General features: G+C 47.1%; 1 protein-coding gene across 1 annotated transcript in view; it reads right to left on the bottom strand.

Annotated features, from left to right (window-relative positions):
* The window catches only part of GMCL1 (germ cell-less 1, spermatogenesis associated), a 173,534-nt gene that overhangs the window by 109,808 nt on the left and 43,359 nt on the right, over window positions 1–20,367 (bottom strand). Inside the window, exons 2-5 of the mRNA XM_073569094.1 lie at window positions 20,049–20,206; window positions 19,532–19,655; window positions 7,511–7,607; window positions 1,089–1,186 (exon numbers count right to left, since the gene is read on the bottom strand). Coding sequence (XP_073425195.1) covers window positions 1,089–1,186; window positions 7,511–7,607; window positions 19,532–19,655; window positions 20,049–20,197 — 468 coding nt within the window. The 5' untranslated portion in view covers window positions 20,198–20,206. The remainder of the gene's footprint in view (window positions 1–1,088; window positions 1,187–7,510; window positions 7,608–19,531; window positions 19,656–20,048; window positions 20,207–20,367) is intronic.

Here is a 20,367-nt window from a genome sequence, read left to right on the forward strand (position 1 = left end):
CGTGTGCCTCCATCAGACACTAAGCAAAAACTGGTTTCCGCCCGCTATCGGGGCGAGGGTGTATGCGGCGGAGGAGGAGCTAACTTGTTTTTTTGTATACTTAGTGTCGGCCTCCAGACGGCAGTAGCACACACCCAGTCTCTGTGTCCCCCAATGAGACGAAGGAGAAAATTAAGGTCTATGTTCCTGCGTGCATTTGCTCACATCAATCTGGCTTTTCATGTTTCTTTTGGCGTAATGGCTTCTTCCTGGCAGAGTGGCCTTTCAGCCCATGTTGATACAGTACTCGTTTCACTGTGGTTATTGACACAATCTTACCAGCTTCCGCCATAATCTTCACAAGATCTTTTGTTTTTGTCCTTGGGTTGATATGCACATGTCGGACCAAAGCACGTTCATTTCTGGGACACAGAACCTGTCTCCTTCCTGAGCAGTATGATGGCTGGACATTCCCATCTTGTTTGTGCTTGTTTGGCTCATCCTTGGGTACAATTTCAAGATACCTGAAGGTGCAGACTTGTGCAAGTGCACACTTCTCTTCCAGATATCTTGGCTGATTTCTTGAGTCTTTCCCAAGAAGCTACACAAAGAAGCAGTGTGTTTCATGTGTGCGTTAAAATACATCCACAGGTGTGTCTCTGACTCAGATGTTGCCAAAAATACTATCAGAAGCTTCCAAACACATGATATCATATGGGAAGTGCAGAATTGTTTAAAGGCATAGTAATCTTAGTGTAGGTAAACTTTAGAATTTGCAGTATGTAATATAAATGCCTTAAAACACTCTCTCTCTCTCTCTCTCTCTCTCATTATTCTGGCATTTGGAAAATAATAATTATGGTAATCCTAATTGACCTAAAACAGGAAAGGTTTATTCTGATTTCATGTCAGATATTGGAGAAAAAGAAGCATATGGGTCTTTATACATAGTGTATGTAAACTTCTGGTTTCAACCGTACACATTCATATTCATTTGAAAAGAGAAAATAAGCTCCAATGTTTGGTTACACTTTAAGAAAGCCAAACTACATTGACCACCAGCCTCATGTGTCTTGTACGGATCGAAGACGAGATACCGGAATACTTACCAGTTGAAGCATACATGCAGCTGCTAAAATGGCTATGACACGGCTGGGCTTTAGCAAGACATCGTCTCTGTATAGCGAGCCAAATGCCACCTGCAGAGCTTTAGAGAAAAAAAAAAAAAAGTATATCAAGTTAAATAGCAGATATCTGTAAATCAACAAATCCCAAAGGAATGGATCGTCCACAGTGTCCTCTGATAGAATCAGTAATGCAGAGTGGAAGCAATTAAATACAAAAAATTACATGGGGACAAGTCAGTGATTATGGGTTTGCAAATAACATTCTAATCGTAGGCTTTGCCACCTGACCATTTTAGTTAGGCATAAAATCTTTTTCCACTATAAATAAAGGTCTCCTTTTCACATCGATAACTCCAGAGGTGAAAAAGTGAAGTGTTTTATTTGCATGGAGTCCCTTCTAATATCCCAAGAACCAGTACAGCACTACTGCCATCTACTGCTCACTGCTAAAACCACAGCTAATGCTACATCTACAGAGAACAATATCAAATTATCAATAAAATCATCATTTACTTTGTTCCAGCAAGATGTTGATGTCAGGAATTTAGCTGCAGAGCAAAATTTAAAAAATGGAAAAAAAAAAAAAAAAAATTGAAACCCACCATGCCTGCTATTAGTGTGGGCATTCACAGAGCAGGAAAGTAACATGGAAGGAAGCTTGGCTGCACAAAAATCAATTTCCTAAGTAACTTCCATGAGCAAAAGTGCAGCATTAACATCAGGGTGTTCATAGTCCACACATTGGTCAGCAATAACATTATCTAGTATTATGTAACTCCCACCTTTCCCCTCAACTTATACCAGCTCTGACCCATGTGGGCGTGGTCTCCAGCAGACCTGTGAAGGTGTCCTATGGTATCTGGCACTTAAATTACAGTAACAAATCCTTTAAAGAGGACCTGTCACTTGATCAAAAATGTTTGTTAAAGGTCTTCTAAAAATCTCACATCTTCTATGATTCCACTGCTCTTTTCTGTTTTGCGCTGCATTGCTCCATTGCAAAGATATTCACATTTGTTGCTTCTGTAGTGCAGTATGTGAAATCTCTGCCTGTAGTGCAACTAAGCTTTTCTTTAAAGTTTTCCCTGGGGGTGTGCGCTTTCACCCCTTACACCCAGATGCCGACAAATCTCAACCAGGCAGACTTGCAGTCTCAGTGGCTTTCCTTGGGACGTTCACCTTCACCCCTTGGGCCCAGTCACACATAGCGACTCCCCAGCGATCCCGACAATGATATGAACTTGTCAGGATCGCTGGTGTGTCACTACATGATCACTTGTGAGCTGCCAAACAGGCAGCTTCACCAGCGATCAGGACAGCGACACGCGGGTAACAAGGGACGCACGTCGCTTAGTTACCCACTGTGTACCTTAGTTACCAGCACGCTGGTGCAGGGAGCTGGTAACCAAGGTACACATCGGGTTTCTAAGTGCCACGCACCACTAAGGCTAGTTTCACACTAGCGTTTATGAGCGCAGCGACGGCCTGCGCACGGCCGCCACTAAGCCCCGCCCCCTGCCGCGCCCTGCCGGTAGCTCCGCCCCGGCGCATGACGCTGCATGCGCCCTGCGTCCCCTATCTTTATCACAGGGGGCGCAGGCCGTGCGCAGTATGCTCTTGGCGGCGCAATGCGCCTTTTTGACGGTGCGCCGACGCAACCAAACTGCAGCAGGTTGCGTTTGGCGCAGGTCGGCGCACCGTCAAAAGGACGCATGCGCCGCCAAACGCATACTGCGCACGGCCTGCGCCCCCGGTGATAACGATAGGGGACGCAGGGCGCATGCAGCGTCATGCGCCGGTGGGCGGAGCTACCGGCGGGGGCGCGGCAGGGGCGGGGCTTAGCGGCGGCCGTGCGCAGGCCGTCGCTGCGCTCATAAACGCTAGTGTGAAACTAGCCTTAGAAACCCGATGTGTACCTTGGTTACCAGCTCCCTGCACCAGCGCGCTGTAACTAAGGTACACATCGGGTTTCTAAGCGCCGCGCGGCGCTTAGAAACACGATGTTTACCTTGGTTACCAGCTCAAGCTCGCTGGTCTCCCGCCTGCCACACACAGCGATGCGTGCTGGCCAGCGGGAGACCAGCAACCCCAAAAATGTCCTGGCCATTCCAGGACGATCAGCGATACCCAGCAGGGGGGGCGGCGGTCGCTGAGAAGTGTCACACACAGCAATATCGCTGGTGAGATCGCTGTTGCATCACAAAACTTGTGACTCAGCAGTGATCTCGCTGGTGAGATCGCTGTGTGTGACGGGGGCTTAACAGGGCTGCTAATCAAAGCTCAATGACTGTTACGCTCCTCGATCCGCTGCAGAGCTGTGACTGGCAGCTTCTGGGAGGTGGTAAAGTGAAAGTGCACGTCCTCAGAGAGGACTGATGAAATGCATATGATCAGATCAATCTTTTTTTTTTCTCCTTCTGGACTAATCATTTTATTTAAAAAACTAAGTCCTGCAAGTCGTGATCTGCAGCCTCCATGGATTGGACTTGTGATTCCAGCACCTTCTCCATATGCTCCATGAGATTGAGATCAGGGAAATTTGTGGATAAGTCTTCACCATCATTATTGTCCTGCTCATCAAACCAATCCTGAACAATTATCGCAGTGAGGGGTAGGCCCTATCCCACTGAAGGAGGGCACTGCCATAAGGGAACATCCCTGTCATATAGGGGTGCAAATGGTCTGCACAATATTTAGGTAGGTGGCCCGTGCTAAAAGTAAGAGCCAAGTGAGTGCCAGGACCCCAGGATGTCCGTTTCTCCTGGTTCCTTATATCACAACAGGCCGAGCAGACCCACTGCACTACCGTCCACTTCTGATACTCACTTGCCCCAGTGTAGGCACTTTTGTCAATGGGCAAGAAGCAACAAAGGCACTACGACTGTCTATAAACAGCAGACTGCTGAATGTTTGTGCTGGCTATGATAAAAGAACACACTGTAGGCAATTTGTACTACTGTGGAATCGCACCAGACAGCCAGCCTTCTCTCCCTACAGATACGGTGGGTGCCTATGAACCCATTGCTAATTCACAGCTAACTTTTTCTTGGATGACTCCAGTAGGTACTAACCATGGCACACTGGACACCGCACTATATCAGCCCTTTTGTACATGCTCTGACCCAGTCCCATTATCACAATTTGGCCCTCACTCACATTCTTACTCTTGCCTATTTCTCCTGTTGCTTGTTTCCTGACACAGCACACCCGTGCCAGAAGCCATTGAAAGTAATTTGCTTCTCATGTTCAGTGGTTTTAATATTACTGCTGACCTTTATACTGAAGCAGCAAAAAAAAAAAAAAAAAAAATTCAAATTCAACTTCCATGATCCAACAAAATATAAAAATGGCTTTATTGAATATTCCACAGAAACAAGAACAAGACACAAGTGGAAAGAAAAAACGCAACAAGTTCCAGATCATTTTGTATTTTATTGGATGGTGAAAGCTGGATTTGCTTTTTTTTGGCTCTTCTCATTTCACACAGTTATCTGTGCTGTCCGGTTGTCAGATAGATGGATTATTTTCTTTTTATCCTAAAGAACTCAAATAAAAGGACAGAAAACTGCATTTCAAAAAAGAGGTTTTACAGCATGATCTACTACACGGAGAAGGAAAGACAGAGGTGCGCTCCCTTTCCTATACATACAAAACTACTTGAGCATTAGAATAACTAACCATGATGCAAAGATCTAATTCATAAATGGAGAAGCTTTATTTTCAGATCACCATTGACAAAAATTATTTAAAAACAAGGGCAGCAGGGCATCACACAACGTAAAGATGATCTGTAATAAGCAGGAGACATCTATGACCATAAATATTTAAGTGCTGTACATATAATCAATCCAAATGGTGTTGGAAACACAGGTATTTCATTTTTCTGTGCTTCCAACACCATTTGGATTGACTATATATATGCACTGCACGTTAATATTTATGGTCATAAATTTCTCCTGCTTATTATTATTACAGATCATGTTTACATTATGTGTGATGCCCTGCTCCCCTTGTTTTTAGATAATTTTTTGTCAATGGCGTTCTGAAATAAAGTTTTTCCATTTACGAATTAGATCTTTGTATCATGGTTATTGATTTATTCTAATGCTCAAGTAGTTTTGTATGTATAAATTTAGCTGTCTACTTGAACCAATAATGTATCGTCTTTGATTCTATATTAGGTTTTGTACTCCGTTTTTTGGTATTAAAATGTTTCCTTTGCTGCTGCTGATCCTGTATGATTGCCAGGCCTTCCCTGGTGCAACTTCAAAGTCTTATTGAGGTACGTTGTCGCCATCTAGTGCCTCGAAATCTCGCTCCACAAGTCATTTTATCCAGTGTGTTACATAACATCTTGCTGAGCTACAGGGCTTTTATCTGATCATAAAACAAACACCATAATCCAGAATCAATGCAGCAGGTAGGGTGAAAGCGAACAGGTAACCGAGCATTGCCTACAACAAATCCGTGACATTAACTCCTCAGGTGAGGACAGGATAGGTCAGACAAAACCAGGACCTGCAGCTCCTCTTTTCTCCCATTAGCACTGCTGGGCCTGCAGCTCCTCCTTTCTCCCATTAGCACTGCTGGGCCTGCAGCTCCTCCTTTCTCCCATTAGCACTGCTGGGCCTGCAGCTCCTCCTTTCTCCCTTTAGCACTGCTGGGCCTGCAGCTCCTCCTTTCTCCCATTAGCACTGCTGGGCCTGCAGCTCCTCCTTTCTCCCATTAGCACTGCTGGGCCTGCAGCTCCTCCTCTCTCCCCTTAGCACTGCTGGGCCTGCAGCTCCTCCTTTCTCCCTTTAGCACTGCTGGGCCTGCAGCTTCTCCATTCTCCCATTAGAACTGCTGTGCCTGCAGCTCCTCCTTTCTCCTCTTAGCACTGCTGGGCCTGCAGCTCCTCCTTTCTCCCCTTAGCACTGCTGGGACTGCAGCTCCTCCTTTCTCCCCTTAGCACTGCTGGGCCTGCAGCTCCTCCTTTCTCCCCTTAGCACTGCTGGGCCTGCAGCTCCTCCTTTCTCCCCTTAGCACTGCTGGGCCTGCAGCTCCTCCTTTCTCCCCTTAGCACTGCTGGGCCTGCAGCTCCTCCTTTCTCCCCTTAGCACTGCTGGGCCTGCAGCTCCTCCTTTCTCCCCTTAGCACTGCTGGGCCTGCAGCTCCTCCTTTCTCCCCTTAGCACTGCTGGGCCTGCAGCTCCTCCTTTCTCCCCTTAGCACTGCTGGGCCTGCAGCTCCTCCATTCTCCCCTTAGCACTACTGGGCCTGAAGCGACTCCTTTCTCCCCTTAGCACTACTGGGCCTGAAGAGACTCCTTTATCCCATTAGCACTGCAGGGCCTGAAGAGACTCCTTTCTCCCATTAGCACTGCTGGGACTGCAGCTCCTCCTTTCTCCTATTAGCACTGCTGGGCCTGCAGCTCCTCCTTTCTCTCATTAGCACTGCTGGGCCTGCAGCTCCTCCTTTCTCCTATTAGCACTGCTGGGCCTGCAGCTCCTCCTTTCTCTCATTAGCACTGCTGGGCCTGCAGCTCCTCCTTTCTCCCATTAGCACTGCTGGGCCTGCAGCTCCTCCTTTCTCCAATTAGGACTGCTGGGCCTGCAGCTCCTCCTTTCTCCAATTAGCACTGCTGGGCCTCCAGCTCCTCCTTTCTCCCATTAGCACTGCTGGGCCTGCAGCCTCTCCTTTCTCCTATTAGCACTGCTGTGACTGCAGCCTCTCCTTTCTCTCATTAGCACCTCTGGGCCTGCAGCTCCTCCTTTTTCCTTTTAGCACTGCTGTGTCTGCAGCTCCTCCTTTCTCCTATTAGCACTGCTGTGTCTGCATCTCCTCCTTTCTCCTATTAGCACTGTTGTGTCTGCAGCTCCTCCTTTCTCCCATTAGCACTGCTGGGCCTGCAGCTCCTCCTTTCTCCTATTAGCACTGTTGTGTCTGCAGCTCCTCCTTTCTCCCATTAGCACTGCTGGGCCTGCAGCTCCTCCTTTCTCCTATTAGCACTGTTGTGCCTGCAGCCTCTCCTTTCTCCTATTAGCACTGCTGTGTCTGCAGCCTCTCCTTTCTCCTATTAGCACTGCTGGGCCTGCAGCCTCTCCTTTCTCCTATTAGCACTGCTGGGCCTGCAGCTCCTCCTTTCTCCCATTAGCACCGCTAGGCCTGCAGCCTCTCCTTTCTCCCATTAGGACTGCTGGTCATACTGTGGAATGGATAACAGCTGTCTCCTGGCCCTGACACAGCAGTGCTGGTATGATCAGAAATGGGATGAGGCGTTTCACAACTTGAGCCACAGCAATGACTTTCTGCAATGCTCAGCAGTTCAGCAAACTAGCCAATCAATAAACAAAAAAAGTCTGGAGGTGGAGGGGGGGGATATTTTAACCATGTCACTGGCTCACTGTACCAAATGTCACTTACCTTCTATATCTATATTGTGGTCAGGTATCTCCAGTTCTATCACATTCATGCTGGACTCTTTCCAGGATCCACAGAACATACTGGAGAAGTATCCCGACTGCAAGCAAAGAAAGGAGGAAAAAAGAAAAATAAAAAGTCATTAGAAAATAGTGATTTCAGTGGCTAATTTTTCTAGCTACCAGCAGAGGTCCCCAGTGCTCCACTTCTACCTTGACATAAAGGAACAGATAAAATGCGAAAAGAAAAGAAACCGCAGACAATCTCTAGGCCTGCCAATAAAACTATTCACTCCTCTAAGATGTGTGGCCATGTACATTTATTAACAAGGTCTCTCCAAAGGACCAGCAGTATATGTGTGTCAGTCACAAAGTGATTTTCTCCTAGTAGTCACCGCTAGGCCTCCTTTCCTCAGTGTCCTCGGCAGGCAGGAGGCGACATACAAGCAGACATGTGGCCTCCTGTAAAGTCTCTGCTAACAGAAGCTAATGCACAAGCACGCAGTTTGGCAAGAGGCGAAAGCACAAAAAAGCCATAAGAATCCCAACTGTCTGCGCCTACTTTCTATATACATTGGCAAAAAAAAAAGGTTTCATCTAGCCCTAAATTAGAGAAAAGACACACGGCGTTCGATTTTGGGCATCAGGGTACAAGACGACCAAGTCAAAACTGGAGCAAAATGGAACAGGAGGACTTCAAGCCGTCTATTAGATTAGTGACAGCCAAATTTTAAAAATCCCAATAAAATGAAGAGCAGCATCCAATCCAGGTGAGAAATGTATAAATTTATTCAGCCATGAAGAAATGCAACGTTTCAACCACCAAGTGGTCTTTTTCAAGCATACAAAACAGCATATAGGGCGGTCTTATATAGGCCCAAATGGCCAATCAGCATCATACAGCCGCCCATCAGACAAAGAACAACAGTAATACATATAAAACACATTAACATACAGTATATATAAAGAAATGTTACGTGTAAAACATCATTAAAAACAATTATAGTAATGATGCAGTGTAAAGAAAAATATAGCCACTCACTTTTCTATGGTGGCCAATCACCAGATAGCATCCTCAGTTGTCCTAACAACCCCCAACCAATGAGTCACAAGCTGACAACTAGTATTGTCAGTCACGGCACATAGCCAATTATTACACCTCCTTGAAATCGGCGCCAAATCAAATAGCCTATAGTAGTTACCAGCATATTACCTCATACTCCCAGCATTCCCAGAGCCTTCATCAGCCCAAAAGAGTTGCTAAAAAGCACCAATGCCGTGACAGAAAGAATAGCGACGCAGGAGTCAAAATCCCGCGATACAACGCCACCAAATTCTCGCACACACGCATTTGCGCATAACAGATTCCTAGATGACCGCGTCATCAACAAATCTCGCGATACTACGTCATTCAACTCCCGCGCATGCGCAATCTCGCATAATGGATACCATAGTAACCACATCGTCATCCACTCTCATAATCTAGCGTCACTGAACTTACCGCGCCTGCGCAAAAGCATACAGCAAGTTCAACAAAACCAAGAGAGCGGTCACATGGCCAGCACCGTTATAAGTCCCATAACAATGCAAATATCAAGTCTGTGCAGTAGTGTTTTCAATGTAGTAACAAAGGGAATCCTACATATTCAAATATGGTTTATCTACAAGATAAATCCCATCACTGAAATATCATTGGTCACCAACCTTCAAGAATGAATCACATGACAATGTCACATGATCCCATATTGAAAAAAACAAGGCCATCAAAAATACCTCATATGCACATGCCCATTCAGCGATAAATCTCACAAAAGGGCTATCCAAAAAAAGGATTAGCCACACAGAAGAAAACAGACATTGATAATAAAAGACACTACAATATGGCCCCAATTTAATGAATTTAACATCCAGTAACTTTATTGTCATATTCACAGAAAAAAGGAGGGCAAGAGGGCATGGGGATTATCAATATGATTTTACATGAATAGACCAACCAGTCTTCAGGGAAATTCAGTCCCCATGTCCTCCAGTCACTCCACCGCATCATTCCTATAAAAACAAAAAAACTAAATTAAAACCAATCAACACTGTTGAAAACCGAAGGATGACGTGATCAAGACTCATATGGACTACTTAGTACAAATCTGCAGATTATAATCAAGATTCAAACCCTTCGGCCCTTGGGCCCTTTGACTGTGGGTAATTTTCCGTGTCTTGGATGTGCTTGCTGTGGGAATATGATCAAAAACAGGATTTTTGGGTTGCTTACCGTAAAATCTGTTTCTCGGAGCCTTCATTGGGGGACACAGAGACCTTGGGACACAGAGACCTTGGGTGTATGCTGCTGCCACTAGGAGGCTGACACTATGCACAAAAAAAGATAGCTCCTCCTCCGCAGTGTACACCCCACCGACCGGCAGAGAATTCCTCAGTTAGTGAGAAAGCAGTAGGAGAAGGAACAGAATAGGTTGACAACATAGACAACTCAACTGTAAACATTCAACCAAAGTAAGAACAGGAGCTGTAAAACATGGGAGGGTGCTGTGTCCCCCAATGAAGGCTCCGAGAAACAGATTTTACGGTAAGCAACCCAAAAATCCTGTTTTCTCGTTCGCCTTATTGGGGGACACAGAGACCTTGGGACGTCCCAAAGCAGTCCCTGGGGTGGGAAACAAACTTCCATCAGGCCAGCGGACTCACCACCGCGGCCTGCAGAATCCGTCTACCTAGGCTGGCGTCCGCCAAAGCGTAGGTGTGGACTCTGTAGAATTTCACAAACGTGTGAACCGATGACCATGTTGCAGCTTTGCAAAGCTGCAGTGCGGAAGCTCTGTGGCGCACCGCCCAGGAGGCACCCACTGCTCGAGTAGAGTGGGCCCTGATACCCGGAGGGGCTCCGCGACGCTTAACACGGTAGGCTTCCAGGATAGCCGATCTGATCCAGCGAGCAATGGTGACTTTTGACGCCAGGTGACCTTTCCGCGCTCCATCAGGGATAATGAAAAGAGACTCTGTCTTTCGCAAGGAAGTCGTCCTAGACAGATAGACTCTTACCGCCCTAACCAGGTCCAGCTGGTTCAAGGACCGCTCTCGGGGATGAGTTGGATTCGGACAAAAGGACGGGAGCACAATATCCTCGTTGAGGTGAAACGAGGACACCACCTTCGGAAGGAACGAGGGCGGAAGCCGCAGAACTACCTTATCCTGGTGGAGAACCAGAAAGGGAGAGCGGCACGAAAGAGCTGCCAATTCCGACACGCACCGGACGGAGGTGATGGCCACCAGAAAGGCTACCTTCCAAGAAAGGAGAGAAAGGGAAATATCCCTGAGGGGTTCAAAGGGCGGACCTTGCAGAACCTCAAGAACCAGATTAAGATCCCATGGATCCACGGGCGCCCGGTACGGCGGGACCGTGTGAGCCACGCCCTGAAGAAAGGTCTTAACCTAAGGACGGGAAGCCAACGTTTTCTGAAACAGAATGGACAGCGCCGAAACTTGACCCTTCAGGGAACTGAGGGCAAGCCCCGCATCCAATCCTGCCTGAAGAAACGCTAGGACTGAAGGGAGCGAAAAGGACATGGGCGCGACGTCATTGGTCTCACACCAAGTGAAATAGGCCTTCCAAGTACGGTAGTAAAACTTGGAAGATGATGGCTTTCTGGCTCGGATCATGGTCTGAATTACGTGGTCGGAAAATCCTGCTCGTTTCAGAACCTCGGTCTCAACAGCCACGCCGTTAAATTGAGCGGCCGAGAATTGGGGTGGCAAATTGGACCCTGAGACAGCAGATCTGTTCTGTCTGGAAGCCTCCAGGGGGCGTCCGCGAGAAGGTTGACAATGTCCGCGAACCAAGACCTTCTGGGCCAATTCGGGGCGATGAGAATGACCGGAAGTCCTTCTGCCTTGATCTTCTTCAACAGCTTGGGAAGAAGAGGCAGAGGAGGGAACAGGTAGGGAAGTTCGAACTGGGACCAAGGAACGGCCAGGGCGTCGGCGCCCACTGCCAGAGGGTCCCGAGACCTGGACACGAATTGTGGGACTTTCCTGTTGAGGCGAGACGCCATGAGGTCTACATCCGGGGTTCCCCACCGAAGGCAGAGCAGATGAAACACTTCCGGATGTAGGGACCATTCTCCCGCCGCGAGACCCTCGCGGCTGAGAAAATCAGCGGCCCAGTTGTCTACGCCGAGAATGTGAACCGCGGAGATTGTCGGGATGGAAATCTCCGCCCAACGAAGAATCTTGGACACCTCCGCCAGGGCTGAAACACTCAGTGTTCCCCCTTGGCGGTTGACATATGCCACCGCTGTGGCGTTGTCTGTCTGAATCCGTACCGGCAGTCCCTTGAGGAGCCTTTCCCAGTGGACCAGAGCAAGATGGATCGCTCGAATTTCCAGAACGTTGATCGGTAGCGCTGATTCCCGATCCGACCATCGACCCTGAACAGTGTGGTTGCGGAACACAGCACCCCAACCGAGGAGACTGGCATCTGTGGTTACTATCTGCCAGTGAATGGGAAGGAAGAATCGACCCGATAGAATGAGAGGTGACGACAACCACCAGTTGAGAGACCGCTTGATCCGGTAAGAAAGATGGACAGGGCGATCCAGGGACCGAGGCGACCTGTTCCATTTTGACAGAATGGCCTGCTGGAGAGGCCTGGCATGAAATTGGGCAAAGGGAACTGCCTCTATTGCCGCGACCATCTTTCCCAGGACCCTCATGGCTGTACGGAGGGATGGGAATCGCGAGGTCTGCAGCGATCGTACTTCCTGCTGCAGAGAGAGAATCTTTTCTTGTGGGAGAAAGACCCTTGACCGACGAGTGTCGAACAGAAGACCTAGAAAGACCAGGCGTTGGGTAGGAACCAGACAGGACTTTTTCCTGTTGACGATCCACCCGAAATTGGAAAGTGTCCAGGACGATTGACAAACTTTGGTGAGCCTGTTGGAATGAGGGAGCCTTGATCAGAATATCGTCTAGGTACGGGAAAAGAACGAGGCCTCTGACTCTCAACAAAGCCATCAACGCAGCCATGATCTTCGTGAAGACTCTGGGAGCGGTGGCAAGACCGAAGGGCAGTGCGACAAACTGGTAGTGGTGCTGTCGAATCGCAAAGCGCAGGAACTTCTGATGTCCGGAGAAAATTGGAACATGTAAATAGGCATCTTGGATGTCTATTGAGCACATGAATTCCTGCTCCTCCATGGAGGCGATGACCGAGCGAAGCGACTCCATGCGGAAGTGGCGAAGGCGGACCCTCTTGTTGAGCAGCTTGAGATCCAAGATGGGTCGAACTGCGCCGTCTTTTTTCGGCACTACAAACAGGTTCGAGTAGAACCCTGTGAAGCGCTCCGATTCGGGAACGGGCACAATCACCCCGGAACTGAGGAGAGCGGCGATAGCTGTAGAGAACCCCGTGATCAAGGCTGGATCCTTTGGAGGCTGGGATTCGAAGAAACGATCCCGTGGGAGAGAGACGAACTCTATCTTGTATCCTGAGGATACGACCTCCCTGACCCAGGCGTCCTCCACGGCGGCCAGCCAAACGTCCCTGAAGGAAAGAAGTCGACCTCCCAATTGGAAAGGCCCTTCGCGTGCCCGATGATAGTCATGCTGAAGTAGACCGTCCAGATCTAGATCTGGACGGTCTGCCCTGGGAGGAGTGGGGTCGCCAGGAAGAAGTGGGTCTGAAGGAAACTTTCCTTCTCTCCTGGCGAGCCTGCGGTCTCTGTTGGCTGGAGGAGATGTCCGCCGTATTGAAACGGCGGAAAGTCCGAAAGGGTCGAAACTGACGCCTTAGTGGGGGTCTGCGAGGCTTGGACTGAGGGAGGAGTGAACTCGTGCCTCCGGTGGCGTCCTTAATAATCTGATCCAATTGGGACCCAAAGAGGCGCACCCTCTGAAAAGGCAGGTTAGTGAGGAACTTTTTAGAAGACAAGTCCGCTTGCCATGCCTTTAGCCAAAGTGTACGTCGAATTGCAATAACGTTGCTTGACGCCTGAACTGCACAGGATGCAGCATCCAAGGAAGCGGAGAGAAGATAGTCCCCAGCCGGGGAGATCTGATTGGCGAGATTGGCCAAATGCTCCGGTTGCGCCTTATCTAAGATGCCCTGCCGAAGGTCGTCTGCCCACGTGGCTATGGTCTTTGCTGTCCAGGATGAAGCAAAGATTGGACACACCGCCGCTGAAGCCGCTTCAAAGGCAGACTTCGCCAGGGATTCTATAATCCTGTCATTAGAATCCTTTAGGGACGCCACGCCTGAAAGCGGGAGAACCGTGTTATTGGATAGCCTGGACACGGGCGGATCGACTGAGGGAGAGGCCGACCAGTTGTCCGTGAGCTCCTTAGCAAATGGGTAGAGTATGCAGAGACGTTTTCCTCTTTGAAAGCGTCTGGTCGGATCCTCTCTTTCCTTGGTAAAAATTTTCCCAAACTGGGAATGGAAAGGAAAAACCCTGGAGGGAGTTTCTGCCCGTCTGAACGAAACCTCCTGATCTGAGGATTTCGCAGGGGAGTCAGCAATATCGAAGGTATGATGGATCGCAGCAATGAGGTCCTGCACTGTGACCTTCATGCTTGCATCCTGGTCTGAATCAAGCTCTAAAATCCCCTCAGATGACCTGTCCGAAAGCGCTTCCCCTGACTCGGGAGAGGAGGCCAGAGAGGGAGACTGGTGAGAAGGGCTATGCGGTGAGATGGGACTAGGAGAGGATTCCGGCTGGGAATCTTGCCTAGGTCTTTTGCGACTACCGCTGGCTGATTCAGATGGAACAATTTGGGACCTGCTTGGCCCTGCTGAAGAGTCCAGGGGCAACTTATCAAGAACGGCCACCAGGGACTGAGACACCCTGGTGAGGTCTGCCACTGATTGAGAAAGCGAGGAGGCCCAGCCAGGCATGGGGGGCTCACTCTCACCTGGGGCCGCAGATGGCTCCTGGAAGGCGTCAGGCTGAATTGGATTGCTACAATCCAGGCAGAGGGGAGTGGACTGGCCTGAGGGAAGTTTGCGATTGCACGAAGAACATGCAAAGTACTTGACTAAAGTGCAGGGGGGGGCGGTAGAGCGGGTACGATCAGACTTAGACATAGTGAAAAGCTGAGGTAATGCCGGAAGGTTGGGGGACAGAGGGCGGAGAAGGGTCAGTCTGCAGTGCAGAGCTACTCACGGTCCGGTGTCCCCAGAAGCGATGCTCTGCGACCTGTCAGTGGATGCAGGTCAGAGCGAAATCCGGCTGACAGACCTCCTGAAAAAAACCAGCTGGAGAAGATGCTGTCCAGTGAGGAGCTGGTGCCCGGCTAACAGGCTGGGAAAATGGCGCCGTCCTGAGAAAAAGCGCGCCTTAGGAGAGGAGGGAGGGCGGAGCACCTCGCAGGGTTAAAATTCACCGCCCTCTAGCCAATAGCAGGCTGGGCAGGTGAAGGTCAGGCGGTGGGAGGGCCTGGGAAGAGCGGGAGAGAAGCCCGCTTAGAAGAAAGGGGCGGGGGGCGTGGCCGCGACGCAGCGGTAGGCCCGAACTGAAGCCGGGGCCTAAATTAGTTGCGGCGGCCGCCTGTCAGCAGGGGGTCGGCGCGGAAGTCCGAAAAAGTGGGACGCCGCAGTCACAAGTCGCTCCCAATGGGAAAAAAACCCCTGCTCCCTGTACCCAGAAAGGGGGGAGGGAAGGGGGGGGATGCCCAGCAACATTGAGCTGCGTATAGCCTTGTGGCGACTGCGAGCGACCGCAGCGCCTACCCCTGTGACCATTGAAGAGGAATGGGCAGCAGGGCCTAATACTCACCTATCCACGATCCGTTACCTGTCTGAAGAAGTCTTGCGTCTCATCCAACCGACAGGCTCTGGTAGGCGAGTGGGAGGGAGACTGGCGACAAGGACCCCTGGAGTCGCTGGCACGTCTTGGTGTCGGCGTCCGTCTGGCTGGTCCTGCCGCGGAGAACCGCAAGGATACGGGGTGGCAGTACACGCCGTACTTGCAGACTCCATGTGGGAGTACAGATGTGACTTTTCACTCTGTATCCCTCCGTAGAACCTGAAAAGGAACGACGCACAACGAGGTAGATATGGGTCTAATAAAAGACCCGTGTCCACCTCCTACTGACACTAAGCTAAACTGAGGAATTCTCTGCCGGTCGGTGGGGTGTACACTGCGGAGGAGGAGCTATCTTTTTTTGTGCATAGTGTCAGCCTCCTAGTGGCAGCAGCATACACCCAAGGTCTCTGTGTCCCAAGGTCTCTGTGTCCCCCAATAAGGCGAACGAGAAAGGGGATTGTTTCTTTCATCCACATACTGGAAAAAAATTTTTGATTAAGGAAAGGTTTACATGTACCTCTAGTTTTGTTGTTTATATGATTGTTTGCCCGTGTGGGCTGATGCATGTAGGGGAAACTACTATGGAAATTAGGGCACGTATTAGTAAACATAAGAGCACTATTAGAACACAACTTTTGGAACTCCCAATACCGAAGCATTTTGTTGAATGTAGACATTCTGTGAATCAATTAAGATTTAGGGTGATAGATGGGGTCCCATTGTTAAGACGGGGTGGTGACAGGATTACATTGTTGAAAAGGAAAGAGCTGAGATGGATTTCGATCTTGGGTACCCTTCAGCCGAAGGGTTTGAATCTTGATTATAATCTGCAGATTTGTACTAAGTAGTCCATATGAGTCTTGATAACGTCATCCTTCGGTTTTCAACAGTGTTGATTGGTTTTAATTTAGTTTTTTTGTTTTTATAGGAATGATGCGGTGGAGTGACTGGAGGACATGGGGACTGAATTTCCCTGAAGACTGGTTGGTCTATTCATGTAAAATCATATTGATAATCCCCATGCCCTCTTGCCCTCCTTTTTTCTGTGAATATGACAATAAAGTTACTGGATGTTAAATTCATTAAATTGGGCCATATTGTAGTGTCTTTTATTATCAATGTCTCAGTTTTCTTCTGTGTGGCTAATCCTTTTTTTGGATAGCCCTTTTGTGAGATTTATCGCTGAATGGGCATGTGCATATGAGGTATTTTTGATGGCCTTGTTGTTTTTTTCAATATGGGATCATGTGACATTGTCATGTGATTGATTTTTGAAGGTTGGTGACCAATGATATTTCAGTGATGGGATTTATCTTGTAGATAAACCATATTTGAATATGTAGGATTCCCTTTGTTACTACATTGAAAACACTACTGCACAGACTTGATATTTGCATTGTTACGGGACTTATAACGGTGCTGGCCATGTGACCGCTCTCTTGGTTTTGTTGAACTTGCTGTATGCTTTTGCGCAGGCGCGGTAAGTTCAGTGACGCTAGATTATGAGAGTGGATGACAATGTGGTTACTATGGTATCCATTATGCGAGATTGCGCATGCGCGGGAGTTGAATGACGTAGTATCGCGAGATTTGTTGATGACGCGGTCATCTAGGAATCTGTTATGCGCAAATGCGTGTGTGCGAGAATTTGGTGGCGTCGTATCGCGGGATTTTGACTCCTGCGTCGCTATTCTTTCTGTCACGGCATTGGTGCTTTTTAGCAACTCTTTTGGGCTGATGAAGACTCTGGGAATGCTGGGAGTATGAGGTAATATGCTGGTAACTACTATAGGCTATTTGATTTGGAGCCGATTTCAAGGAGGTGTAATAATTGGCTATGTGCCGTGACTGACAATACTAGTTGTCAGCTTGTGACTCATTGGTTGGGGGTTGTTAGGACAACTGAGGATGCTATCTGGTGATTGGCCACCATAGAAAAGTGAGTGGCTATATTTTTCTTTACACTGCATCATTACTATAATTGTTTTAATGATGTTTTACACGTAACATTTCTTTATATATACTGTATGTTAATGTGTTTTATATGTATTACTGTTGTTCTTTGTCTGATGGGCGGCTGTATGATGCTGATTGGCCATTTGGGCCTATATAAGACCGCCCTATATGCTGTTTTGTATGCTTGAAAAAGACCACTTGGTGGTTGAAACGTTGCATTTCTTCATGGCTGAATGGAAAGATGTATATCTTTGTACCGTTTGGTACAAAAGGTATCAACTACTGAGGACTCTCAATCCTGAATATTTTTCATGGCTGAATAAATTTATACATTTCTCACCTTGATTGGATGCTGCTCTTCTTCATTTTATTGGGATTCCTGTTGTCCAATTGGGTCTCTGGACGGTGAGCGTGCATCTCTCTGATCCTGCAAGTGCTGTTTGCCATTTTTCTATTTATGAGCCAAATTTTAAAAATCTGACCGGTGTCATTTTATGTGGTAATAACTCTGAGACGCTTCAACAAATTCCTGTGATTTTAAGAATGTTTTTTCGTGACACATTATAATTTATGATAATGGTAAATTTAGGTTGATATGTTTTGTGTTTATTTATAAAAAATATCATACATTTGACAAAAATGCAAAAAAAAATAGCAATTTTCAAACTTTGAATGATTATCCCTCTAATTTAGATAGTTGTACCATAGCAAAAAAATTAATAAATAATAATTCCCACATGTCTGCTCTACATCAGCACCATTTGTAAAATTGTACTTTATTTTGTTAGCATTTTAGGAGGTTTAAAAATGTAGCAGCAATTTTTCATTTTTTCAAGGAAATTTACAAAATTATTTTTTTTTTAGGGACCTATCCAGGTTTGAAGTGACTTTAGGGGTCCTATATATTTGGAAACCCCCCAAAGTTATACCATTTTAAAAACAACACCTCGTGACATACTGAAAACTGCTATCAGACAGTTTATTAACCCTTCAGGGGCTTTTCAGGAATTAATACAAAGTGGCATGATAGGAATGAAAAAGTTGATTTTCACCACCTAATTGTCACCGACTTTTGAACATGTTACTATAGCCGGCAGACTCTATGGCCGCTATTTGCTAGTGAATTGCCATGGCAAACATCAGAACCACACAATCATGATCTCAGGGTGACAATAGGGATAAGGAGGGAGAAGCCACACTCTTTTAAACATTTATGTGAAGTAGTCAGTATTGGCAGCAGCATCTAAGGGGTTAAACAGATATGGACGGTGCACACACTGATCATGGCTGATGCAGCAAGTTGTCAGCTATAGTGTACAGCCGATAGCTGCTGGATTGTTATTTGTATGGGGATGTTAGTCTCTTATATCTCAGGCCAGTTAAAAGACGTATTGACTGTCATTAAGGGGTTAAGGCTGTGTGCCCACATAAGCGTTTTTTTCACGTTTTTTCCATGCAAAAATGCTTAAAAAATGCATACATTAAGCAATCCATTCTTATAATGCATTCTGCAATTTTTGTGCACATGATGCATTTTTTTTTCTGCAAAAAAATGCCGCATCACTGTAAAAAACGCACCATGTTCATTAATTTTGCGGTAAAAAACGCATTTCCAACTATATTCTATGAGAATGTGGATGCTCCAGAAAAAAGCGCATAAAAAACGTGCAAAAAATGTGCGCAAAAAAAAAAAAAGTTTTTCCTGGGAAGGAGTCCGGTTTTTAGTCAGGAATTTTCTGCATACGTGGGTACATAGCCTTAGGTTTATGTATGAAAGTTACGGGGTGGACTAATTACAGCTCCATTCACGGAAATATAAAAATAAGGTATAAGTCTCCAAAAATGGTGAAACAAAATTAAAACCTCTATTGTTGGTCACAGCATTCTTATTGACCCGCAGCATAAACATAAAGCTCCCTCGTCATTATTACTACACAAGGAACGCTGAAAAAAAAAAAAAAAAAAAAAAATCAAACCCCCAAAAACAAAATAAAATTTCTTTTTTCACCTCTTAACAATTTTTCTCATATTTTAGGACATTATACGGTGAAGAGAATGGTGTCAATTCAATTTAATACTGCACCTCATCATGCAAAAAAAAAAAAAAGTTACGGCTCTTACAAGAAAAAGGGGAAAAAAAAGAAAGAAAAGATGAAAGATGACTGCGAAGAAGGGGATAAAGCACCAAGCTGCTTTTATCAAAGAATGCCAATCAGTGGTCCCCCACATAGGAAGATGGGAGGCATAGCCGTTACCTGGCAGAGGTAGATCTTGTGGAGGTTCCATTCTTTACCAAGCGCGCAGATCTTTATGTCACTGTTCTCCCCATTGAGGAACAGGGTCTGATATATATACTTGGAAGTACTCTTCAGCTTTTTCCTAAAATATCAAACAAAAAAAAAAAAAAAAAGAATGCCATTGGTCCATCAATCACTGCCCTCACACATGGCGCATGCAAACGTCACATGGGTGAGCTGTGAGGGGGAGCCGAGAGGGAGCGCCGTGGGGGGAGAGCCGTGGGGGGGGGGGGAGCCGAGAGGGAGAGCCGAGAGGGAGCGCCGTGGGGGGGGGGGGGGGGGTAGAGCCGTGGGGGAATCCATGGCCGATTCTTACCTTTATATTTTAGAAAATTTTCGTTTCTAGGTAATTTTTTGTAAAACCCCAGAAAACCCAATAAGTATTATATTTTCCCTCTTTGCTGCTTTTGCATGCACGCACAGAAAAAGAGGTGCACAAGTGTGAAGTGTAGCCTGCCGCACCCATCAGACATACCTGCGCGGGGTATTGAGTAGTGTTTCTAGCTCATCGTCCGTATCACACTGACATTCCAAGCTTCTCTTTCGCTTCCTGCATTCACAAGAACCCACGGGTAGAGAGGACGACGACTCCTGGCCTAACAGTCTGCTGCTCAGAGTGCCCATACTAGGTCCCTATATAATAAAAAAAAAAATAAAAAACATTGAGGGTATGTTCACACAGTGAAATCAGGCTGCATTTTTTTATATCATTTCATGAAATTGCAAAAAAAAGCAGGGCGGCTATAAGAAAATCACGTCACGTGACCATACCATTCGCGTCTTACATGTAAAAA

Source organism: Dendrobates tinctorius, unplaced genomic scaffold (assembly GCF_039654945.1).
Source record: "Dendrobates tinctorius isolate UK_male_01 unplaced genomic scaffold, ASM3965494v1 ptg000022l, whole genome shotgun sequence".
Taxonomy (NCBI): domain Eukaryota; kingdom Metazoa; phylum Chordata; class Amphibia; order Anura; family Dendrobatidae; genus Dendrobates; species Dendrobates tinctorius.